Genomic DNA, 25,416 nt, shown 5'->3' with positions numbered 1-25,416 from the left:
TATAATAGTAAATTATTCATTTGTCAAAGTTCATGGCACAAATATTCTTCCACAAGTTATTCTGGACAGGTCTCTGTGCTTCTGTAACCGAAAGACCACTGCACAGGAAGCTGCGCTCTCATTGGTCAGTATAGCAGAGCCCTGCATTTGCATGAATTTTAAGCTGAGCCCTACCCATGTCCGCATCGTTCAGGCCTTACCCTACCTAGGCACGATTGCTTCTGCCAAATTTAAGGCCCAGCCCTGCCCGAAAGCCGATATCAGAAATAACTTACTCCATTAGTGAATCAATTAGCTGCTCCTCTCTGTCTCTCCCGCTCCCTGCACGCTGCTTACTCTGCATACGCTCTGCTTATGGCAGCTCTGGGTGTGTGAGTATCCATGGCAACGTCAGCTCCGCTTGGGCTGCTCTGTTCAATAATGAGACGAGAGAGTAGTTAGCTGAGCAACTTTTCGTCACTCTAAACTCCGACAAAACTCAAGGAACATGGTTATTTTCTGTGAAATATTCTCTCCCGTTTTTTATTTGATGATTTTAAAGCACTTCTGACACCCGTGTTATGGTTTTAGTCAGATATGACTGTACTGCGCTGTACAGGCTCGGGCCGGGTAGCAGAGCTCTACAGTGTAGTCAGAGAGTTGAGAAATGTTGAGATATCAAAAGGGATGGTATAAATTAATTCAGTTTCAAACATCGACTCAATGAGAACACTAAAGAGAGAAGAAAGTAAGTAAAGAGAAGAGCGACCTTAAGCTAATGCCCTATACCTTTCAATGAGACTTCTACATTCACAAACTGTAAGTAACTTTCATTATTTTCATAAATGGCTGTAACAATTGGGCTACAGGCTTCATAGAAATCAAAAAGTAACCCATTTTGATTGTGTAGACAAAGCCTTAGCTATAACATTATAGTTTGTTAGAATATTTGGTTTGAGCTCTCTGGAATCCCCCCTGCCCCACAAGGAATCCCTCAGCTTGAGGTGCATGACTTTTGACATCGACGCCAATGGCATTCTGAACGTATCAGCGGTAGACAAGAGCAATGGCAAAGAGAACAAGATCACCATCACCAACGACAAGGGGCGGCTCAGCAAAGAGGACATTGAGAGGATGTTGCATGATGCCGACAAATTCAAAGCTGAGGACGATGCACAGAGGGAGAAAATAGCAAACAAGAACCTCCCTGGAGTCGGGCACCTTCAATATGAAGAGCAGCGTTGAGGACGACAACGTGAAAGGCAATATCAGGGAGGAGGACAAGAAGAAAGTGGTGGACAGGATGCAACCAGGCCATTTTCTGGTAAGTGGACGTCAAAGAGGAGTACGAGCTTCAGCTGAAGGAGCTGGAGAAAGTGTGCCAGCCTATCATTACCAAGCTATACCAGCAATGAGGGATGCCTATAGGTAGCTGTGGAAATCAGGCACGGTCCAGCTCTGGTGCCAGCTCCCAAGGCCCAACCATTGAAGAGATTGACTGAAGTGAGGGACTTGTATAATGGACTTTTCAAAATGCATTAGTACAGTATCACTGAATATGTTTTGCTATTCTGAAAATACTAATTTCTACTGTTTGACATTATAATGCCCTTTTATAGCTCAGAGCTATTCAGGAAGTGTTTATATGTATTGGTTGTACTGTAAAGAGACAGTGGAAAGCACACTGTTGATGTTAATATGTCATTTCATACCATATTGCATTGCTGGACATTGAACATAAAATGTATTGAAATAAGTTTATTGGTATGTTGGCTGTTGGCTTCTCATCATAGCAGATTCAGTATTCACATATATATATATTTTTGGACACAATACCATGAAATATTGTAAACACCCTTTGCCTGATGACAGCTTTGCACACTCTTGGCGTTTTCTCAACCAGCTTCCTGAGGTAGTCACCTGGAATGCATTTCAATTAACAGGTGTGCCTTGTTAAAAGTTCATTTGTGGAATTTCTTTCCTTCTTAATGTGTTTGAGACAATCAGTTGTGTTGTGACAAGGTAGGGGTGGTATACAGAATATAGCCCTATTTGGTAAAAGACCAAGTCCATTTTATGGCAAGAACAGATCAAATAATCAAAGAGAAATGACAGTCCATCATTACTTTAAGACATGAAGGTCAGTCAATCCGGAAAATGTCAAGAACTTTGAAAGTTTCTTCAAGTGTAGTTGCAAGATCCATCAAGCACTATGATGTAACTGGCTCTCATGAGGACCGCCACATGAAAGGAAGACCCAGAGTTACCTCTGCTGCAGAGGATAAGTTTATTACAGTTACCAGCCTCAGAAATTGCAGCACAAATAAATGCTTCATAGAGTTCAAGTAACAGACACATCTCAATGTCAATTGTTCAGAGGAGACTGTGTGAATCAGGCCTTCATGGTCGAATTGCTGCAAAGAAACCACTACTAAAGGACACCAATAATAGGAAGAGACTTGCTTGTGCCAAGAAACATGAGCAATGGACATTAGACCGGTGGAAATCTGTCCTTTGGTCTGATGAGTCCAAATGTGAGATTTTTGGAGGAGGTGATTTATTTTGAATTCTAGGCACACTTAACCAACATGGCTAACACAACATTCTGCAGCAATACGCCATCCCATCTGGTTTGCTCTTTCTTAGTGGGACTATAATGTTATTTTCAACAGGACAATGACCCAACACACCTCCAGGCTGTGTAAGGGATATTTAACCAAGAAGGAGAGTGATGGAGAGCTGCATCAGATGAGCTGCATCAGACTCAATTGAGATGGTTTGGGATGAGTTGGACTGCAGAGTGAAGGAAAAGCAACCAACAAGTGCTCAGCATACGTGGAAACTTCTTCAGTACTGTTGGAAAAGCATTCCAGGTTAACCTGATTGAGAGAATGCCAACAGAGTGCAAAGCTGTCATCAAGGCAAAGGGTGGCTACTTTGAATAATTGTTTTATTTTGTATTTTTTTATTGAACCTTTATTTGTTTAACATTTTCTTGGTTACTACATGATTCTATATTCTATATGTTCTTTCATAGTGTTGATGTCGTCCCTATTATTCAACAATGTAGCAAATAGTAAAAATAAAGAAAACCCCTTGAATGAGTAGGTGTGTCCAAACTTTTGACTGGTATAGTACTGTATGTCTTTTCACATATTATCATTCGCTCATCCCATGACAATACGGTAGTTGGAACTGGGAAGAATAAGGGAAATTCTATGCAGTCGTCCGCATTAGGAAGGATGTTTACGTAATATCCGTAGGCTTAAACCGGGGAAAGTTATTTCCTGAAGTTGACCAGTAGTGAACAAGTCCTGTTTTGAGCTCTCACACCAACCCGACCCCTAAACACACATACAGTAGATTATTTTCACGACTAAGACATTTGGTGCCATTACAGAACAGATCCGACACAAAGGATTGATAATGGAACCGTCGGAGAAATCTCAGAATGACGACACTGGTAAGAATGTCACTTAGCTAACTTAGCCATCAACAAGTGTTTTAGCTAGGCTAGCTTGATTGCTAGCTAACTAACCCTTCGTGATAACCAAATCTCACAAATGCGTGTGCATTTCAGGAATGTAGCTACAGATCACTGAACATGGACAAAATGTTGCTATTACTAGAGCTGTCACTCTAAGTGAACTCGTTTGACCTTTCTGTTACTGCCACAAAGTCAAAATTGCCTGTATCGTAAAAATGAATGAACGAAAATATATATTTTTGGTCTTAATTTAAGGTTAGTTAGGCATAAGTTTAGCAGTGTAGTTAGGTTGAAAATCTTATTTTTAAGAAGAGAAATTGTAGAACTGGGCGGGGGTTTAGCCATAATAATTATGATTTTGTGGAGACGTCAGTCAACCTAATTAGAAGCTATGGCAGGTGTGTGCCAAGGATTGCCGTGTCTCCACTGATACACAGACAAAACAATGTTATCTGTCAGTTCGATTGTCAACAGGTGTTTTATTACAGTCATGAATTGCTTTGCATGTGATGTTTTGTAATGTTATTGACATCGGAAGGAATAGCCTGTGTAGAAGGACTAAGTGCAATTGTTTGCATGATCATGCTTTATCCCGCTCATAAGATACATTGAAGTCAGTGTTGAACTCTATTCACAACCTTGTATTGTCCGATATTCACCATAACCAGATATCTTATGATATCTCTCAATTTTTCTGCTTGTCAGATGCAATGGAAAGCTTGCAGGCCCAGCTAGCAGGTTGCCGAGCGCAGCTGGAGCACTGGCAGGGCGTGGCGACGATCTGCGAACTGAGCAAACAGGAGGAGCTGGGAGAGCTGCAGAAACAGTGTGACCAGGAGATGCAGTCTCTTCAGGAGGCCCTCAGAGGTCAGAGAGAGATATTAAGTGTGACCAGGAGATGCAGTCAGAGGTGGAAGATACCTTTTCTACATACTAGTGTTTCCCTACCATTGTATAGATGGGGCTTCCCTCTCTCTTGTGAGAAAGGTCGCTCCATACCTTCTAGTCATCATGCATTCCCAATGGCGGCTATGGTCAAAAGTATTGCACTAGATAGGGAATAGGGTTTCATTTGGGACGCAGATAATGTGTAGGACCCACCTAGATGGCCTGTTATTGTCTGTCATCATCTCATTTCTCTCTCTTCTATTCTCAGAGACGGCTTCTCAGTATGAGGCTAGAATATCTACTCTGCAGTCTGAGCGTGCCCAGTGGAGGAGAGCCAGTGTGCAGTCTCAGGTGTGTGTGTGTTCACCTCAATGTTACTAAACCTATTTCCTTGTCTCTGACTCTCTCTCTCTCTCTCTCTCTCTCTCAGGGCAGTGTAAAGAAGGACCGGTTGGAGGCAGGAGCTATGCAGTCCGAGAGCCAGTCGACAGACTCTCCCACCAATACCCTCAGAGAACCAGGAACGGACGGATGGGATAGCCAACCAGCGGAGGCTGAGGGACCAGGGGAGGGTGAAGGGGCGGGACTGGAGGGCTATTTCTCCCAGAACTGTGACTTCGCTTCTTTCTCCTCCTTCTCCTTGGACACGCCCTCACTGCCACGCCGCCCACCCCCCCAGGAAGACACTGCCTCCCTGGTCTCCACGGGAACCCTGGTGCCCGAGGCCATCTACCTGCCCCCGCCCGGCCACCGCCTGGTCACACACACCGAATGGGATTCGCTTAACACACAGGTGAACACACACACTCTGACATCAATTCACTAAGCAAACAAGTGAGCACTAGCCACAGAAACACACTCCAACTAGGACTTCTACTGAACAAAAATATAAACGCAACATTTTAAGTGTTGGTCCCATGTTTCATGAACTGAAATAAAAGATCCCAGAAATGTTCCATACACACACAAAGCTTATTTCTCTTGAATGTTGTGCACACATTTGTTTACATCCATGTTAGTGAGCATTTCTCCTTTGCCAAGATAATCCATCCACCTGACAGGTGTGGCATATTAAGAAGCTGATTAAACAGCATGATCATTACACAGGTGCTGGGGACAATATAAGGCCACTCTAAAATGTGCAGTTGTCACACAACACAATGTCACAGATGTCTCAAGTTTTGAGGGAGCGTGCAATTGGCTGAATGCAGTTTGGCGTCGTTACCGACTTTAGTGGGCAAATGCTCACCTTCAATGACTACTGGCACGCTGGAGAAGTGTGCTTGTCACGGTTGAATCCTGGTTTCAACTGTACCGTGCAGATGGCAGACAGCGTTTATGGCGTTGTGTGGGCAAGAGGTTTGCTGAGGTGAACGGAGTGCCCTATGGTGGTGGTGGGGTTATGGTATTGGCAGGCATAAGCTACGGACAACGAACACATTTGCATTTTATTGATGGTCATTTGAATGCACAGAGATACCGTGACGAAATCCCGAGGGCCATTGTCGTGCCATTCATCCGACAACATATATACGACAGAGTGTTCCCGCAAATATCCAGCAACTTTGCACAGCCATTGAAGAGTGGGACAACATTCCACAGACTACAATCAACAGGTTGATAAACTCTATGAAGGAGATGTGTCGCGCTGCATGAGGCAAATGGTGGTCACACCAGATAGTGACTGGTTTTCAGAAGAAAGGTTAGGTTATCTCTGTGACCGACAGATGCATATCTGTATTCCCAGTCATGTAAAATCCATAGGTTAGGGCCTAATGCATTTATTTAATTTGATTGATTTTGTAATGTTATTTTGCTATAACTCAGTAAAGTGTTTGAAATGGTTGCATGTTCCATTTATTTTTGTTAAGTGTACTTAAAGCCTGTTAACAGTCAAACACCAACGTTGTCTATCAAACAGGTGAGCCAAACTTTACAGGTTAGGAGTGGACTCATGACGTCTGATGTGGTGTGGTCTGATGTGCAGGTTGAGGAGCTGAAGGGAGAGCTGAGTCGACTGAGGGACGAGAGGACAGAGCTGGAGAGCGAGCTGGAGACACAGACTACCGAGACACACAAACACGTACTCCCACATTTACACACATGGCATATATTGTATATTGAGAAGCGTCAGTTATCCACGGAATTGAATGTGAATGTTACTGTGTGTGTGTGTGTGTGTGTGTTAGGTCTCAGTTCTCCAGACTCAGGTTCAGACCTCAGAGGCCCTCCTACAGGAGCTACAGAAATCTTTCAACCAATCACAGAATGCCGTCCATAGCAGGCTGGTGAGTGACAGGCACCTGGTCCAACCAGGGAGGAGGGGGATGAGGTCCATGTAGTGTGTGTTTGAGGTGTTTTGTGTGTGTGTGTTGTGTTCCCAGGCGGAGCTGTCTCTCTCTCAGAGGAGGGTGTGTAGTGAGCTGTCCAGGCTAAAAGGGGAGGAGATCGAGGAGACTGATGGGGCAGGGGACGCCAACACACCCCTTGGTCCTACACTACAGGTGCAGTTTGTGTGTGTGTGTGTGTGTGTGTGTATTCATACAGTCAAGAATCATTGAAATACATAGAAAACATACTATTACTGTATGGACTACTGTACTCCCACCTGTAGGGGGCACACAGTGAAGAGAGGCTGCTTATTGAGATCGTCAACCTAAAGGAACAACTGGAGACCCGCGTGGAGGAGAGCGGTCTGTTCATCTGCCTTTCCTTCGCAATTTCTTTGTCTTTGTTTCTTTCTTTGTGTTGATAAGTGTAATAGAAACTGTTTTTTAACCATTCTCTCTTTCTCTCTTCCTTGGTACTGCCGCAACAGAAGTTTTACAAGGTGAGTGGACATTGGTGTGTGTGTGTGTGTGTGTGTGTGTGTGTGCTCGAGAGCGAGAGCGAGTGAGAGAATTAGAAAATTGTGTGGTAAAGAAGGCCATAGGAATTAATCCGTAATGCATTACAGACAGGCAGTTGATAACAGGCGTTGACCGTAGTAAACTCATGGGGTGTGTTCGAGTAGTTAGGCTAATGAAGCCAACTTTAGACGAAAGTCGACGAAGTCGGGGGAGGTCCATCTGCCACAGCCGAGTCGGACACTGTAGTAGTTTTCCAACAGCAAAGCTCAGATCAACATGGCAGTGTCAACATAGCTGCAAATGTTTAAGAAAGGTCTAAATAAACTTTTCTTTACCCATAATATCACACACTCACAAACTGAAAACATAACATACTTTCTTTCTGAAGTGCCTTCAGAAAGTATTCACACCCCTGTAACACAACATATTGTTGTGTTACAGCCTAAATTTAAAATGTATACAATTTAGATTTATTGTCACCGGCCTACGCACAATACCCTGTAATGTCAAAGTGGAATTAGGTATTTTGACATTTGTACAAATTAATAAAAAATGTAAATCTTACATGTACCACCTGGATTCGGTCCTATGTAGCAACATTATAAATTGTGTTTTAAAATAAAAACATTTTTTACGTTGGATAAAAGTAGAGACTCAAGAACATGGTATATCTCACACTGCAGTTCAGGAACAATGGGAAAGTAACCCCACGTTTGAGAAAATGGCCGGTGAATGTTTCGGTACACCTGGAGACCTCTTCTTTGTCCACACCCATTCAGCATCTGTCACACCTGCTTAAGCCTTAGCCCCACCCATCTCTAAGGATTCACATGTGAGGCCATGTGCTAAAGCAAGTGAATATGGCAGTGTAGTAAATGACCCAAAATTTCTAGATTAAAAGGGGTGAAAGTAGTAGCAAAAAGTAGTAGTAAAAATACACTATCTAGTCTTTGGTCTATATCCTAATCTGACTTTGGTGCAGGTCATCTTGTTCTTCACATTACCATCTCTGGTAAACACACACTATATCAAATCTAATCTGTTTATTTGTCACATGCACAGGATACAGAAGTTGTAAACGGTACAGTGAAATGGTTACTTGCATAGGAGAGTCTTTTGTTTAGACATGTAGCTAGCTAGGTAAACAATAAACGATGATCCCAACTCATACTACCATGCATGATTCTGCAAGTAGCTAAAGATAACCAACTAGGTTCAATGACATTGGGCTATAACTAACAATGCAAATGGATTTCTGAGATACAAGTATTGTTACTACACAGATCATACATGTAACATTAGCCAGCCAGCCATCTATCTAGCTAACAGTACACTTTAACTTGCAATGAAAACCATTTTCTGACGAAATTAGAGACTTGTAATATCTGAAAATGTAGCTAGACTCTTACCCATGTACATGGATGAACGCTTCTCCCTCTGTCATGAATGCCATGGTTGCCCTTCGTTTGAAGATGTAATCCAGAGACAGGTGTTTTATACAATAGCCTTTTTGACTCTCCTGATTTGGCAATCATCTCTCTGCTTCAACCGGGCATTCCACTGATTTCAAAGCTCGGTCAACGTGAGAACAACACTGTTGATTGCATTTTCTTCCCCCATCATGGTCATCAGAAGACGACAATGTCTGGTTCAATGAAAATGTTTTTACCTAAATCAGGGATTTTCTCAACCTCGGATCATATTCAGAGTCGGCATCGCACGATCGTCCTCCAGAAAGTAGTCCATCACAACTTTTCCCCACTGATCTTAGTCGATAGCGCTATTAACTTCAGGGCAGCAATGCAACACTTTTTCAGTTCTTTCTGATATCTTTCAAAAAAATCTGCTATAGAAATGATTATCCAAACATTACTGAGCAGCTTATGTTATATACAGAAGCATGCTACAATGGCAGACCAATCTGAACTCATCTCTTGGCATGGCCAGCCCGTCTATCTCAGCAATTCATGGCTAGCGGGAAGGTTCCTGTATTTTCCTGTGGCTAAACCAACTAGGCTAGTAATTGAACAATTGTATTCTTATTTACAGATGGCATGCAGCAAGTTTGTTATTAAGGCATGTTCCAGAAGGCATTTCTGCCCCAAAATGCATTTTGATTTTTTTTAAATAATGTTAAAATGCCTCTAATGTGAACTAGTGATGTGCGACATGCGCCTAACTTCTTGAAACAGGTCACAAAAGTCAATAAATATTCAACCCCTTTGTTATGGCAAGTCTAAATAAGTTCAGGAGTAAGAATTTGCTTAACAATAATTAGTTGCATGGACTCACTGTGCAATAATAGTGTTCAATAACCCCCTAGAGTCAATCTGCACCTCCCCGGAAAGTCCGGGCTCTGGCTGGGCTACACAAGGACATTTGTCAAGGACTTTATCATGGGGGGAAAAAACAATTTAATCAATTTTAGAATAAGGCTGTAACGTAACAATGTGGAAAAAGTCAAGGGGTCTGAATACTTTCCGAATGCACTGTTGATGTTGGTCGTTTTGACGCCCACAAGACTCATCTGAAGCCCGGTACCAGTTAAAAATATTAATGGAAGTATATATGGAAGTAGTTTAGTGCCAGGTTGTTTGTTAAATATGGGTCCCATTTTTTTTTTTTTTTTTTTTCCTCCCCTGATCTTTCATCTTTCTCAGATATTGGGCAGACACTTTATTTGATCAAATAAGATATAAAGATATCTAAAATTCTAAATCAAATAGCTAAATGATCCTTGGTATGACCATCTTAAAACAATTCCACATGTTACCTATTTGACAGAGTTAAAAGAATGAAGTGTACAGAATAAAACAAATAAAAAACATGCATCCTGTTTGCATCAAGGCACGAAAGTAATACTGAAAAAAAAATGTGGAAAGGCAATTCACTTTTTGGCCTGAATACAAAGTCTTATGTTTGGGGCAAATCCAATAGAACACATTACTGAGTACCACTCTCCATATTTTCAAGCATAGTGGTTGCTACATCATGTTATGTGTATGCTTGTAATTGTTAAAGATGGGGACATTTTTCAGGATAAAAAATAAATGGAATGGAGCTAAGCACAGGCAAAATCCTAAAGAAAAACCTGGTTCAGTCTGCATTCCACCAGACACGTGGATTGAATTCAACTTTCAGCAGGACAATAACCTAAAACACGAGGCCAAATCTACACTGGAGTTGCTTACCAAGAAGACAGTGAATGTTCCTGAGTGGCTGAGTTACAGTTATGACTTAAATCTGCTTGAAAATCTCTGGTAAGACTTGAAAATGGTCACCTAGCGATGATCAACAAACAATTTGACATAATGGGCAAATATTGTACAAACCAGCTGTGCAAAGCGCTTAGAGCAGTAGTGTCAAAACTCTTTCCATGGAGGGCTTAATGTATGCTTGTTTGTTTTATCCTTTCAATTAAGACCTAGACAACCAGATGAGGGGAGTTCCTTACTAATTAGTGACCTTAATTCATCAATCAAGTACAAGGGAGGAGCGAAAACACTAGCCCCCCCCCCCTGGAATGAATTTGACATGTCGCTTAGAGACTTACCAGAAAGACTCACTGCTGTTATCGCTGCCAATGTTGTTTCTAACATGCATTTGACTCGGGTGTGAATACTTATGTACATTAGATATTTCTGTATTTAATTATCTATAAATTTCCTAAGTAAAAAGTTCACTTTTTCATTATTGGGTATTGTATGTAAAATCCATTTTGAATTCAGGCTGTAACAACAAAATGTGGAATAAATCAAGAGATATGAATACTTTCTGAAGCTATTGTATAATGCATTTGTTAGAGTTCTCAAATATCACTTTCACTTGTATCCCCTGTAGCTTTAGAGTCGCGGCAAAGCTGGTTCCTGTTTCAGTCACGTCTTTGGTCGAGTCCGCGTGGGTCAAACAAAAACACTGATTGGTTGACAAGTAGTGCCAACCAGTTGCCAGGCAATGGCTGTATGGTGCCATCAGTGAAAAGCAACTGCAGAAATTGAAGGAGACTATATCAAAAACCGCATGACCTTAGATCACATGGTTTTTCATGCAGTTCAGGCAGTTATCCACATAATGCATTTTTGAAAGGCGGTGACTTGACAAAACGTATCCGCTCCAACAAGCCCATTGTCTTTCCCTTGTGAAATAGGTCGTCTGACCTCAACGGGACTTCCTTGATAAATAAACGTTCAGTAAAAATAGTCCTGTTGACCTTTGCCCTCTGCAGTGCAGCTGTCCAGTCTGAAGACCGAGATGGAGCGGGTCCAGTGTCAGAAAGAGAAGCTGCAGTTGGAGCTACAGACCTGTCGCACCGAGCTACAAGGCCTCAGGGTGGCGCTCTCACACCTACAGGGAGACAGCAAGACTCTAACCCATGACAAGGTACTGTACAGGGGGACCAGGGATAGAGGTGTGTGTGCGTGCGTCTGTCTGTCCGTGTTATACCTTTTGTGTACTTATCTTTCCTACTTTGGGAACACTTAACATGTTACTGTAGCTTTCTTTCTTTATCTCTCTCTCTTACCCTTACCATTCTCACTCCCTTTCTATCTATCTCCCTCCCAGGCGTCCCTCCAGCAACAGTGTTTGGAGCTGCGTAGCCAGATCATCAGTATGCGTTCTCAGGTGGACACCAGCCAGACGGTGCAGAGGGACTTTGTCCAGCTTTCGCAGTCACTGCAGGTACAGTAGATTGGTCCTGATTCAGGACCAGCCCACTCATGGTGTATTCACATTGAGTTGGTTTATGTTAGTTTACAGCACTGATCTAGGACCAGTCCAGCTGGATTCCATTTTCGGTCCATAGTCAAATGACCATGAGCCTTCCTCATGGTCTCTCTCTCTTGCTTTCTCTTCTCTTACTCCACCCCCTCCCCCTCTCCCCCCCTTCTCTCTCTCCCTTCATCCCTTTCTTCTAGGTGAAGCTGGAGTTGATCCGTCAGGCTGAAACTCTGGACCAGGTCAGGGACATCTTGGAGCAGGGGCTTCCTGAAGAGGGTGCCCCGCCCACTGGTGCCACGTGAGTCTATCAGAGCAACACAACAGAGCCAAAGCGACGGGAGAAACAAGAAATATTCCAAGGGTGACCAATAAGAACGCGGCTGGACATGAAGTGCAACAGTAACCACAGAGAAAGATTTGACCACTATCATGATTATGCCCACGTTGAAGAGGAGTGGGCTGAGCAAGGAGCTGTGCATAATCACTGATATACAAATCAGCTTGCATTTCAGACAACTCCTAATGAGAATCAGATCTGTGCTGGCCTTGCTCAGGCCAGTTCTCTCCAACATTGGGAATCACCACCTCCGCTTGTAATGTGACTTGGAATATTTGTACTTTGGAGCTGTTCAATGATGTTCTGATTATTCAAATTTTTTTTGGTTGCACCTCGACTCATGTTGCTTGAGCGCCCTCCATATTTCCATATTTGAGAGTTTTTAAAATGTATTTTCTCATGTTCAATGACCAAACACTCATCCTATGACCAAACTTAACCCCCTTTTTTAAAACTGGACTCATTGAGATAACTTGAATATTTGTATTGGAGTTCCTGACTCGACATTCCCGCTAGTCAGATGTGACGAGAAACAGTCCATTACTGCTTTAGTGGACGTCACTAAAAGGCAATATGTTGAGAAAAGGCCAGTATCTACTACTGTAAGTTATACTGTATTATGATACTTCTGACTCATGTAAATACACATGCATGCATGCATACACACACACACACACACACACACACCCACCTCTCAGGACTTCCGACCATTGATCTAATGGCACTGCCCTTGTTGATACCAGCGAGTAACACTAACAACCCTGTTCCAAACCACTCTGACACAATTACCATCTTTACCTTTTTTAGACTTGACCATGTTTTTAAATGAAGAGTAAGAGATAAGAAACCTGTAAAAAATAATATGAATGAATTTGGCATTCTCTCTTGTTGATACTAATTGCCGTAATATATAAATATACATTGAAAGACTACTCTTTGCAGGATCATGTTCTTTTTGTGTAATTGTTTGCGGAGAGAGCGGTGTGTGTGTGTGTGTTCACCCTGTTAAACAGCCGGGAAGCATGGATCCCTTAGCACATGAAAACCCTGGAGTCCTTCCACATAAAGTGCCTCCAGAAGATTCTCGTTGTTACCTGGCAGGACAGAATACCCCACACCGAGGTACTGAAACGGGCTGGCAGTGGTAGCATGCAGTCCACCTTAAACAATCACCAACTAAGATGGCTTGGTAATGTCATCCGCATGCCAGAGGGCCGACTGCCAAACGAAAGTGCTCAACGGTCACATGAAGGCCAACGCTCTGCTGTTGGCCAGAAGAAGCGGATGCAGGACCGAATTAAAACCACTCTGAAGAGGTGCAAGATCAATCCATCCAGTATAGAGGACCTAGCCACCTGCCAAACGTTCTGGCGCTCTCATTGTGCAATGGGCATCAGGAGTATGGAGGATGAATGCACACAACATCTGGAGGCAAAGAGTGCAGAGGCATGCTAACAGGGCTATTCCTCCCCCCTCCAACCAAGCTTTCACATGCCCAGTCTGCAGCCGCAGCTGTAAAACCATGATTGATCTCCACAGCCACCAAAGGACTCCAAAGTAAAGGAGAAGATGCTTCTCATTGACCGTAAGTAAAGTGAGATACTGGGAATAAAACCAATAACAATTAACCAGCCACACTCGCATTCTCTTTTAATACAGTTTTATTTTTTAAGAATAGTCAGAATAATTTGAATATAATGTTCATAATGCTTACCTATATATATTAACTTTATTTCAATACATACACAAAGGAAAAAAGTGTTTATTTGCACGTTTTTTTTTTTTTTTTTGTTTGTTTTTATAATTTTTTTCTGGTGGCTTTTGTATGTTTCATTCTTTGAGCTTGTCCAAAAAAAAAATCTCACTTCTAGTGACGGTCTGCGCTCTCGTTTCTGGGAAGCGCTTCCACCGTTTTCTCTTCTCATTCTTTTCTCTCCTTTCTACTCCTCGTGTTCTTTTAGTCCCACTTCTTGCTTACTAGATTGTCATCAGCAACTGCATGGGAAAGAAAATGGCTGTCATTTTCAGGGTATTGGCAAACGGATGAGGTAGGACTAGACTCAAGTCCCAAATTGAGCACTAGCCCCCAAGGATCAATTTGGAGGATAGGTATAAGCAATATGGGGAACATTCCAACCCAGCCTAAAAATGACCATATTTTGAATAATTACAACCCTTTTAGATCTATTGATTGATGTGGAGTTGGGCATGCATCTATTATTCTGGCCATTTTAGTTATATATTAGTATGGCTCAATTTACGTTATCCAACACTTATATACTCAACACCAAATATTGGTGGTTCTGTATAGCATGGCGCTTCCAACGGCAGGATTGTGAATTCCCAGGAGCCACCCACATAAAATGTATGCACGCATGACCAAGTTGTTTTGGATAAAAGTGTCTGCTAAATGATACCAATATTTTGACTATGTTCATTAAAAAAACTTACTTTTCCATACAATCATAGGCTGCTGTATGTTGACTGTAGTTAAATGTTAATATGGGAGATGTTTTATATTAACAAGTTAAAACTGCAATGGCTAACCTTATCCCCAAGCATGATCTTGCTGGTGGAAGAGTACACAAAGGCAATTACTACCTAAATGTGACATTATAGCCATAAAATTAAACAACCTTTAAGCAGTATGGGGATACATAGAAACCTGTAGGAAGATACTCACACACAGACTTTAGTGAAAAAATTATATATTATCAGTGTAAATTCAGTGTTGACACCATCTGGACACAAAATACAAAACCATTGATTCATAAACAAAGTGAAAACAGGAAGGAAGGGGGGAGGAGCCAAGGCAGTGGCAGGTATAGGAAAAGTGGGGGAGATAAATCATATTAATCATTGTTATTATGAAAGACTTTGCAATTAAATAGATTCATATTTAGAATTGAAGCAAGTATGAAAGTCTGGATCAATATTCACTCTAAGCTGTTTTGCCAGCCTGCACAGAGATGCAAGAGATGAATCTTCACTATCAGCCACTTTCAATGCAACAAACCACAACAAATCTAAGATTGAGTCTGTGATTTTGTTGTAGACAGAGCCACAGCTAGCCTGGGCAGCCGGTAGTGGGCTCTCGATCGTTTCCTCAACTACAGTACAGTGGTGGGAAAAGTACCCAATTTGTCATACTTGAGTAAAAGTAAAGATGCCTTTTAATAGAAAATTACTCAAGTAATAGTGAAAGTCACCCAGTAAAATACTACTTCAGTCAAAGTATTTGGTTTTAAATATACTTAAGTATCAAAAGTAAATGTATAAATTATTTATAATTCCTTAAGCAATCCAGACGGCACCATTTTCTAGTTAAAAATAAATAAAAATACGGATAGCCAGGGGCATGCTACCAACAAAAAAAAACTACTTAAGTAGTACTTTAAAGTATTTTTTACATCACTGCTACAGTACACATTATTCCAGGTTTTTCGGACGGCCCACCATCAAAGCTAGTTAAGGAAAATTATGCCTTTGCAGCATGAATGGAGGATGCTTTATGTACGAGCCGGCCCATAGGGGACACAAATGTATTACTGACTGGGCACATCAAATCTTAAAAAATAGTACAGTGCAAGTGGCTACTATCAGCTGCCGAGGTTAAGCCAACGCTCATCGGAGTATAATTCTATTGACGGATAGCGCAAGTGTGGTGTGCACATTTGATATTCTTTGCTAGTCAGCGAGTTATTAGCCCAGTTATAGGTAAGTAATGGTGTTACAAAGCCTCATGGCAGCAACCAGGTTTTCCCTCTACTCTGGCCTTGCTCCTGTCTAATTACCACACCTGTTCCCACTGAACTAATTTACATTTCTGCACTATTTAAGCTGCAGTTGTGCTGGTGATTTTAAATCAGGTGGCCATCTTGCTTTTGTTCTTTCTTTGTTGTGCGTGACTGACCAAAAAACACAACTCCAAAAGCGCCAAACAACGCAGTGTGCTTTGTGTGCACAATAAACTCAAGTATTGGATTCCTGCTCCTCATTCCTCTAACATCCTGACTAATATACAATAGCGGTAGCAACAGTCTTAAATCTAATTTACAGTCCACCCTAGAGCCTTTTCTTCAATTGGTCAGCAATGGGGTGTTACTGCTTCCTACAAGAGCATCATGTAAAAACATTTTTTTAAAGACTGCATTGAACACCCCATATAGGCTACTGGCTATATCATAGAATTCAAAATTGAGAAAATGTTATGGGATTTCCATAATTGGTTTTGTTGGTAGGCCACTGATAGGCATACATTATGCTCAAATAGCCACGATATCCTATTGGCTGCTGTCTTTGTAAGGGTACAGCCTCAGTGTTCACTGTAAACAATGCGCCGGAAGTTGCACAGAATTCTCACAACATTCAAGTTTCCACTCGCAAGACCTGAAATTTGCCCAGGGCCCAAAATAGAGGGAACATTTCTGTGGATATTACAGGATATTATTACAAGGAATAATATAGATTTAATCGATAACAGATGTGTGTGTCCTTACCCTCCAGGTAATTGCGGGCCACAAACTTGAGGACCTCGTCAATGAGGATGACAGGGAAGGAGAGCTTGAGCACCACCATCCATTTCTCCACGTTCAAGTGGGTCAACTTAAAGATCATCTGCAGCGGAGAGGACAGGCACATTTCAGACACGTATCACATACTACTACTTAGTTATCACATACTATTTAGTTATCACATACTCTTATGGCTAGATTCAATCCGATCGGCCCTTTTATGCTATGCACCTTTTTAAAAGCAATGTTTCCGTGTTTGCGTAGACCACTCACTGTAAATGCTGCATATGTCGGCTCAATTGGGGAAATTACCTTTAAATGTAAATCGCACTATAACGTCCCAGATTGAATCTAGGCCTTACTCAGTTGTCAAATACTCTTACTCAGTTATCACTCTTAGGGCTCTATTCAATCTGTATCGCTGATTCATTACAGATTTATGTGATAGAAATGTTCAGGTTGAGCAGACATATGTAGCGTTTACCGTGAATCCGCCGATAACGCGGGGACATTGCCTTTAAATTTCAATCACGCTCTAACGCTGAATATCACAGTAAAGGGGAGTGGATAACAATGTCTGTATAACAATAATGTTTGACTGGGAGAGAGAGAGCGAGAAGCAGACAGAAGGCGAGAAAGAGAGAGGCAGAAGGAGATCGAGAGAGTAAAACAAAGAGAGGTGGATGTAGGGTTGTGGTGGGTTGTGGTTGTGGGTTGTGGTGCGAGGTCAGGCAGACTCACAGGCATGGGGTCGACGTAAATGATCACGAAGTGGAGTGACATGGAGAGGGACATGGCTCCAACCAGCCACAGGTTGCTCCAGGGGGGCATGCGCAGCAGGGACTGGTTCTCAGACAAGCTGGGAGGGGGATGGGGCGGAGGGGTTACGTAATCCACGCTGGCTAAACACTGTGTGTGTGCGCGGGCGCACTGAGATGTTTAGATCCTTCTTGAAATGTACATTTGATTTGTGGATCCAAATAAAGTATTTAAAATGTGTGTTTATACGCTGTTCTCCACAGAGGTGTGTGTGCCAAGAGGTGTGCAGAAGCATGTGGGGATCTGAGATGACATGGTGAGGGATGGAGGATAATGTTTGTTCTGCACGTTTAATCTAAAGTTACTCTTCCAATGTCTTTGGGGTTACACTACACTTTCAACGTTATAGCTACTTTTGGGATTGGGCTTTCATATCATACTCTTGATACTCTGTGTTTTAGAAACGCACTGTTATAGAAGTGCTATAATTTATAAACGTAAACCAAGTGTTTTATATAACTTTACTGTTCATGTTCCACCTCTAAATTGATATACTTTGTGTGTATCAAGAATTACAGTGCTAACAAACTACCAATGTTGCTAATTCTGAGGACCCAGATTAAACCTACTCCTGTCCTGCACTACAAAGCATGTCAAATGGATAATCTCCATTGAAAGTGCTGTTTTAGTCAAGGAGTAGGCTTAATCTGGGACTGGGAAACGGGCCTTTAATGTTATGCCTAATTGAATCTAGCATTTCTACCATGAATCTTCAAACATTGCTTTATATTGAACCAGTCAGGAACCAAAGTTGCTTCTAGCTCTATTTGCAGTCTGACCTATTGAGGGCATTGCACATCTCAATGGTGACCAACACAGACAGGGCCATTGTCATGGGCGGAGCGGCCTCAAACACTTCACAGTGGACGCCGACAAAGTCCTCGTTTTCCTCGTGGCACTGCATGAAGTGGGACTGAGGAGAAAAATCCAAAATTAGGATGGAACCATTTACTGGATTATCACAATCATTCACTGTACATTTTTGCTAAGTAAGAAGTTTAAATGTAGATCCTAGGTAGACCCTACACCTAAGATGAAAAATCTCCAAGATTGATGATGATCATGATGAAGGTCTATGACCTTTTAATGTATTTTAAATGAGGATCTCTTGATGATAATTATGGTTTTAGACCAATGACCAATGAATTTGGAACTGCAGTGGCACTTTTGTACTTTGTACGGTTTCTTTAATTATTTGGTGAAGCCAAAGACAAATCTTTACATTGTGTCAAGTTTTTTAAATAAAAAAATAAAAATAGTTGATATCTGATACAGTTAGTATCTGATATAGGTGTGTTGGTGCTGGGCTGGTGCCTGCACACAAATGCCTGCACACCCAGTAAAGGTGGAGACCACTCCCTGTTTTACAGAGTGGTACATCCCAAATGGCACCCAATTTCCCATAGTGCACTACTTTTGACCAGAGCCCTATGGGCCCTATATAGGGAATAGGGTGCCTTTTGGGACGCAACCTCTGCTCTACTCACCGGACTACGTTTTTGCTGAATGACTCATTTAAATGTAAGTCCTAGGTAGCCCGTACCCCCCACGATTGTATAGTATTTTTTTTTTTAAAGATATATATATTCAGATCTACGTGGAGAGCAATGAGCTAGGCCTAGGGTTCCAATTTTGGATTGGTGATGCTACCAAAGATGTTGGATTTTAAGATGAACGACTCAAGCTGTTTACCATTGTCTGCTTACGGGGGTGCCTCTCCCATAGACACCAATGAGATAGCAGTCTGCTAAATTCATTGACTTCCATTGAAAGAAAAATGTGGGAGGTCTTGCCCTCCTCTTCCATATCTGATGCTGCTACTCACCAGCTGATAGAAAGACACACCAGGGCCGTCCTCGCTGTATAGGAACCACCAGGCCGCAGCAGCAACGGTGGCAGCACCGACATAACCTGGAACACACACCACAGGAAGTCAGGTAACATTGATCTCAATTATAATTGGTCCTATTTCCTTTTTCTGTTGGAAGTATCGAGATGAGATGATGACAATCTTTGTTGTTTAAAAAATTTGTTTGCATCACTTTTTAATTCAAATGTTTTATCTACTGTGTTCCTTTATCAGGAGGATGTACAGAAACAGTATAACATTCATTTGATTATTGCTTTGGATTCAGTTTGTGTCCCACCACCATGCCAATAAAGCACTGCTCAATTTGAATGTGGTGTTGTAGAGAGGGGGGTGTCTACGCTGTGCGCCAGTGGAGGCTCCTCAGAGGAGGAAGGGGTGTTTTTAGTTGTTGTTGTGAAACAGTTATCCTTTTTAGATAAACTATACTAAATATACACGACACCAAATAATGGATTAAAGGTCTACAGTAGCCTCAACAGTACTCTGTAGGGTAGCACCATGGTGTAGTTGGGGGACAGCTAGTTTCCGTCCTCTGGTTACATTGACTTCAATACAAAACCTAGGAGGCTCTGTTTCTCACCCCCTTCCATAGAATTACTTACACAGTAATTATGACAACTTCTGGAGAATGTCCTCCAACCTATCAGAGCTCCTGCAGCATGAACTGACATGTTGTCCACCCAATCAAAGCATCAGAGAATTAATCTAGTACTGAAAGCATAAGCTACAGCTAACTAGCACTGCAATGCATAAAGTGTGGTGAGTAGCTGACTCAAAGAGAGAGAACGACAATAGTTGAACAGTTTTGAACAAATTCATTTCTTCAAAAATGAAGGTGAAGCGAGAGAGAGAGAGAAAGCTAGCTATATTTCGTTGCATATTTTTTTTCACTTCCACTTACTTAGCTCGTGAATGAAGCTAATTACTTTAGCCTACTCAAACACCCGGCTCAAACAGAAAGGGATGCTATGTTAGCTAGCTAGCTTTGGGTATCCAACACTTTGAACTCTTCTAAGTTAAGGTAAGCTTTTGGTTTTATAAATGTATTGCCACTGAGCCCCCACCAGTGCAATGGCTAAACTGCTTGCTGACTGTACTGTGTGATTGTAGCGGGTTTACTAATGCGTTAGTTCTAGTAGCTATGTTGACTATGACATTAGATGATATGGTGACAACGATGTAGGCTGTGTGTAGCGGCTATGATATGAAGACTTGGCTTAGAAAGTTTTTTTTCGCCTGGTCACAGACAACTGATGTGTTGTGCACTGAAGTCCACAAGCGAGGAGAACTGTGAAAGGAGGTCGATCACGTAGATGCGAGAAGGATATATACAAGAAAAGTAATCATGCTGTTTGTATGTGGCTGCTATGAAAGTGAACTGTGTTTGTGTGTGATCAGGGGTATATTCATTCTGCCGATTCTGTTAAAACGTTTCTTAAAGAGAAGCAAACGTACATAAAATGGGGACAAACGTACCTGAATTTGTCCAAGAGACACTCTCGTTTGTAACTGTTGGATTAATGATTACACCCTAGATCAGCTAGATATAGGCAAGAGTGTGCAAGGCGGTATTGAATGTGTCACTGTCTGTCACCTTGATTACTCAAATTTCTCTCGACCTCTGCAACTACATTGTAAACTTTCATTCATAGGCTAGGATGTAGAAATCTAATGATGGGTATAGGGAAAATTTGAGTATCATGCAGTAGCCTAAACCTATCAATGTTACATTGAGTTGAGGGAATGGAATATAAATGACAGTTATCCAATATGCTGTAATAGAAATAAAGCCATGCTCATTCAAAAAAATCATCGTCCTCCCTCATCTTAAATGGCACCGACCACAACTGCTGTACGCCCAGTCGGTAAGGGTTGAAAGCTCTAAGCGTTTGACGTTGGGTCAGGGTTGTATTTAGATTTACGACTGAGCCAGGGATAGTTCAGGGTTGGAGAGTCAGACATAGCTTCATGAGATAGAATTAGGTCAGAGATGGATAGTGAGCATAGCGTCTATGTTGAACCTGGAACATGACTCTGTTCCAATATCCACACTAGCGTACTACATAAGCCCCATGTATAACTACTGCTAACAGGTCCCATGTGGCTCAGTTGGCAGAGCATGGCACCTTGCAATATCAAGGTTGTGGGTTTGATTCCCACGGGGGACAGGTATGAAAAATAAATTTCTCTGGTTGAGAGCATATGCTAAATTACTCAATTTTGTTCGTTCATGTAAAAAATGTGTTATTTGACCTGATCTTGTTTGTTACACTTGGAAGATCTGATTACAATCAGATCACAAGGAGTCTTTTAATCGTCTACACCTGTCTAAAAATGTGGGCACAATTTAGAATGTGGACAAAGGCTGCATGTTAGCACCAGGTATAGACGGGGCTTTAGACACAATATCCACCATAGCATACTATTTAGAGACAACATCCACACTATCAAACTACTTAGAATGAGGCAATGTATTGGTCATGCATTCACAGTGGTATTCTAGTGACCCCAACGGTTGTTGAAGGAACATGAGAGGAGGAAAGCATAATGGCCAGTGCATTTGTAATGGTTTTGTTTTGTATTTAGTGTTTTTGATGTGTTCCTGACTTCCCAGAATACATTTCCATGCAAATGGACAATAAAAATGCTGTCATATTATATGGTATGGTATCTTATCCTATCGTACCTCCGATGGCGAGGTATCTGAAGAACAGCCATCCAGAGATGAGGGGCTCCTTGGGGGAGCGGGGCAGCTTGCCCATGATGTCCAGGTCAGGGGGGTTGAAGCCCAGGGCAGTGGCAGGAAGACCATCAGTCACCAGGTTGACCCACAGCAGCTGGACAGGGATCAGAGCCTCGGGCAGACCCAGGGCAGCGGTCAGGAAGATACTGAGAGGGATGGATGAGGAGAGCGAGGGAAAGAAAGAGAAAACAAAGAAAGGAGAAGAGTATGTTTTGTCTAGAACTGTGTGTGGCAGTCATATTGATGTTCTTGCTCACGGTGGTGTCTTGACAGCCAATACAGGAGCGTGACCAAGTAGTTATGCTGCTACTACAGTGAATCTCTGTCTTCCGTCTGGATTCGCGTTCAACCACGGTTATGTCTGTCGCGATGGGGTCACGATGCGGTCACTTCAACCCATCCCCCCCCCGAACACTCACCAGACGACCTCACCAACGTTGGAGGAGATGAGGTAACGGATGAACTGCTTCATGTTGTTGTAAATGGCTCTGCCCTCCTCGACAGCTGCCACGATGGAAGAGAAGTTGTCATCAGCCAGGACCATCTCAGAGGCAGACTTGGCAACGGCAGTGCCAGAGCCCATGGCGATGCCGATCTCGGCCTTCTTCAGGGCGGGGGCATCGTTCACTCCATCTCCGGTCTGGTGGAGGAAGCGAGAAAGAAGGAAGAAAAGAGAAGGTAGAGAAGGAGGACGACTGTTAGTGATGTGTTCTGTTATGATGTGAATCGTATTTCCGCACATATTCTGTTTTTTTTGTAAATTGGATGGTTGTACAATAAGCTTTTGAGTTTTGAATAGGAGTGTCTCCTCTGTTCCTGTTCCCTCCTCTCACCATGGCGGTGATCTCGTCGAAGCCTTGCAGGAACTCGACGATCTTGGACTTGTGAGAGGGCTCAACACGGGCATAGCAGCAGGCCTTGCGGACGGCTTTTTTTTGCTCGTGGAGGGGCAGATCGTCAAACTCACGGCCAGTGAAGGCTCGGCCAGTAGTGTCCTCATCCTCAGTGAATATGCCAATACGACGGCAGATAGCCACGGCGGTTCCCTTGTTGTCACCTGGGAGGGAGAGAGAGAGTGAAGTATTGTATTGTTTGTTTTTTCTCAATTTATTTCAGTCCTCTCTGAGACCACCAGAGTGAAATATAATGGAGGAAAGACAACCAACGGAGAAGAGGTAGATGGATGGAAACAGTGGGGGTGATAAAGGTTTTCCAGAAATCCTGGTTAGAGGATTCTTGGAAAAGCACCAGATTTTTGCAGTCCAGCATACTGACCAGTAATCATGATGACGCGGATGCCAGCAGCCCTGCACAGCTCGATAGCTCCAATGACCTCCTTACGAGGGGGGTCAAGCATGCCCACGCAGCCCACGAAGGTAAGGTCAGTCTGAGGACCACAGACAGAGAGAGAGAGAGAGGAGACGTAGGGTAAGTGCTTCAGATGAATTTAGAAATTCCAGTAGTACTGTTCCAGTAGTACTGTTTACCTAGTAACTCAGGAACCCCTTTCTTTACCTAGAAATTAATACAGTAGGTACTTAAATCCCCCCCCTTCTCTCCTTTCTCACCTCATAGTCGCCAAACTTGGTGGCGTCTTCGAGGTTCATCTCTTCCATGCGGAGGGGTGTGTCGCGGGTGGCCAGTGCCAGGCAACGCAGGGTGTCACGGCCGGTACCCCACTCCTTGATCACAGCCATGATCTTGTTCTTGACAGGCTCGGACAGGGGCACGCGGGTAGTGCCAACGCGCACATATGCACACCTCTCAATAACACCCTCGGGAGCGCCCTAGGGAGAGGGTGACGGAGGGAGGGAGAGAGAGAGCGGTCTGGACTCATGGAGCATTTTGGAACTTCATGAACAATCACTGCAAGATCGCTATAGAGATTATTGATATGACAACGTCACCGGGACCTTTACTCTGAGCATTTCCATTGAGACTGTTGACGGTGTTCTCTCACCTTGACGAACATCTTGTTGCCGACAGCGGCCTTAGAGGACTTGGCTGGGGAGCAGAACACTGACATGGACTTCCTGTCTCTGGAGAACTCCAGGGTGAACTCCTTCTTCATCAGCTGCTTGATCACCTGGGAGAGAGACGGAGAGGACATGGGTTAGAGTGGGAGGGAGGAGAGGGTTTAGAAATGGAGACAGGCGTTAGAGAGGGAGAAATGGGAGGTAGGCTGGAGAGGGGAGGGAGGGAGGGAGGAACGAGAGGGATGAGATGGGAAGTAGGGGGAGAGGGGAGCCAGATGGAAAAGAGGGAGGTGAGAGAGGGTGGACTGGAGAGAGGGCAGAAAGGGGGAGGAAAGGAGGGGTAGAGGAAAGGTGGAGGGAGGGAGGAAGGAAGACTTACAGAACAACAGGCGTTGGCTCTGTCGGGCTTGGACAGGCCGCGCACTTCAGTGTTGAACACGTTCATCTTCTCAACCAGGCAGCACAGAGCGGTCTCAGTGGCCTCGCCCACCTTCTCATAGATACCCTTAGACTGCAGGAGAGAGGGAGAGGAGAAAGACACTATCAAATCTGGGCTAGACTAATACACATATCAGATCTGGGCTAGACTAATACACATATCAGATCTGGGCTAAACTAATACACATATCAGATCCATAAAATAACAGCTACACATATACAGATACTGAGTGCTGACAAAGTACCACGCACTCACTCACACGCACGCACCCAAACACACACACAGATAGAAAGCTTCTCCTTACATCGTTGTAGTCCAGAGAGGAGTCATTGCACAGAGCACAGATGGTGGACAGCTCCACCAAGCCATCATACTGGCCACACTTCACTAACGCACCGTTCTTAGTACTGAGAGAGAGATGGAGAAGACAATAAGCAGGTGTGTGTGTGTGTGTGTGTGTGTGTGTGTGTGTGTGTGTGTGTGTGTGTGTGTGTGTGTGTGTGTGTGTGTGTGTGTGTGTGTGTGTGTGTGCCCATGTCCAGCTATACTCACACTTCTCCCTCGGGGGTGTACTTGGAACCGGAGATGTCGAAAGAACCCAGAGAAACGCTGTCTCCCTCCACTTTGTCAATAATGAACATCTGGAACCACACCACAAAGACACAACACACACTACTTAATTAACTATGCACTTTAAAAAAGCCAACTGATCAAATTTCTTAATCAGCGTTATTTTGTGAGTTGGGTGGACTTTAGAAGGACAATAAATGGATCTAATGTGTGTGTGAGTAATTTT

At 43.0% G+C, this 25,416-nt stretch overlaps 2 protein-coding genes and 1 pseudogene across 3 annotated transcripts in view; 2 read left to right on the top strand and 1 right to left on the bottom strand.

Annotated features, from left to right (window-relative positions):
- The first annotated feature begins 824 nt into the window (after positions 1 to 824).
- LOC112260543 lies at positions 825 to 1,481 on the top strand (annotated as a pseudogene).
- Positions 1,482 to 3,231: 1,750 nt separating this feature from the next.
- On the top strand, positions 3,232 to 13,191 carry LOC112251466 (rab GTPase-binding effector protein 2). 2 transcript variants are annotated; one of them, XM_024422449.2, is made up of 12 exons: positions 3,232 to 3,442; positions 4,172 to 4,333; positions 4,623 to 4,705; positions 4,785 to 5,147; positions 6,342 to 6,437; positions 6,544 to 6,642; positions 6,739 to 6,858; positions 6,969 to 7,047; positions 7,173 to 7,184; positions 11,429 to 11,583; positions 11,767 to 11,883; positions 12,120 to 13,191. In XM_024422449.2, the coding sequence occupies exons 1-12, from the start codon at positions 3,406 to 3,408 to the stop codon at positions 12,222 to 12,224; spliced, it is 1,428 nt and encodes a 475-aa protein (XP_024278217.1). In that variant the 5' UTR covers positions 3,232 to 3,405; the 3' UTR covers positions 12,225 to 13,191. The 2 variants fall into 2 exon arrangements, with proteins under 2 accessions (XP_024278217.1, XP_024278226.1); XM_024422458.2 differs by lacking the exon at positions 3,232 to 3,442 and adding an exon at positions 3,844 to 3,940.
- Positions 13,192 to 13,902: 711 nt separating this feature from the next.
- Positions 13,903 to 25,416, bottom strand: part of LOC112251457 (sarcoplasmic/endoplasmic reticulum calcium ATPase 1) — a 29,122-nt gene continuing 17,608 nt past the window's right edge. The window contains exons 12-25 of the mRNA XM_042327230.1: positions 25,173 to 25,261; positions 24,925 to 25,027; positions 24,561 to 24,692; positions 24,166 to 24,291; positions 23,774 to 23,992; positions 23,481 to 23,592; positions 23,039 to 23,262; positions 22,625 to 22,845; positions 22,149 to 22,351; positions 19,418 to 19,503; positions 18,372 to 18,505; positions 17,515 to 17,632; positions 16,759 to 16,876; positions 13,903 to 14,254 (exon numbers count right to left, since the gene is read on the bottom strand). Coding sequence (XP_042183164.1) covers positions 14,217 to 14,254; positions 16,759 to 16,876; positions 17,515 to 17,632; positions 18,372 to 18,505; positions 19,418 to 19,503; positions 22,149 to 22,351; positions 22,625 to 22,845; positions 23,039 to 23,262; positions 23,481 to 23,592; positions 23,774 to 23,992; positions 24,166 to 24,291; positions 24,561 to 24,692; positions 24,925 to 25,027; positions 25,173 to 25,261 — 1,923 coding nt within the window. The 3' untranslated portion in view covers positions 13,903 to 14,216. The remainder of the gene's footprint in view (positions 14,255 to 16,758; positions 16,877 to 17,514; positions 17,633 to 18,371; positions 18,506 to 19,417; positions 19,504 to 22,148; positions 22,352 to 22,624; positions 22,846 to 23,038; positions 23,263 to 23,480; positions 23,593 to 23,773; positions 23,993 to 24,165; positions 24,292 to 24,560; positions 24,693 to 24,924; positions 25,028 to 25,172; positions 25,262 to 25,416) is intronic.

This window comes from Oncorhynchus tshawytscha, linkage group LG09 (assembly GCF_018296145.1).
Source record: "Oncorhynchus tshawytscha isolate Ot180627B linkage group LG09, Otsh_v2.0, whole genome shotgun sequence".
Taxonomy (NCBI): Eukaryota; Metazoa; Chordata; class Actinopteri; order Salmoniformes; family Salmonidae; genus Oncorhynchus; species Oncorhynchus tshawytscha.
This window is presented reverse-complemented; position numbering and strand designations above follow the sequence as displayed.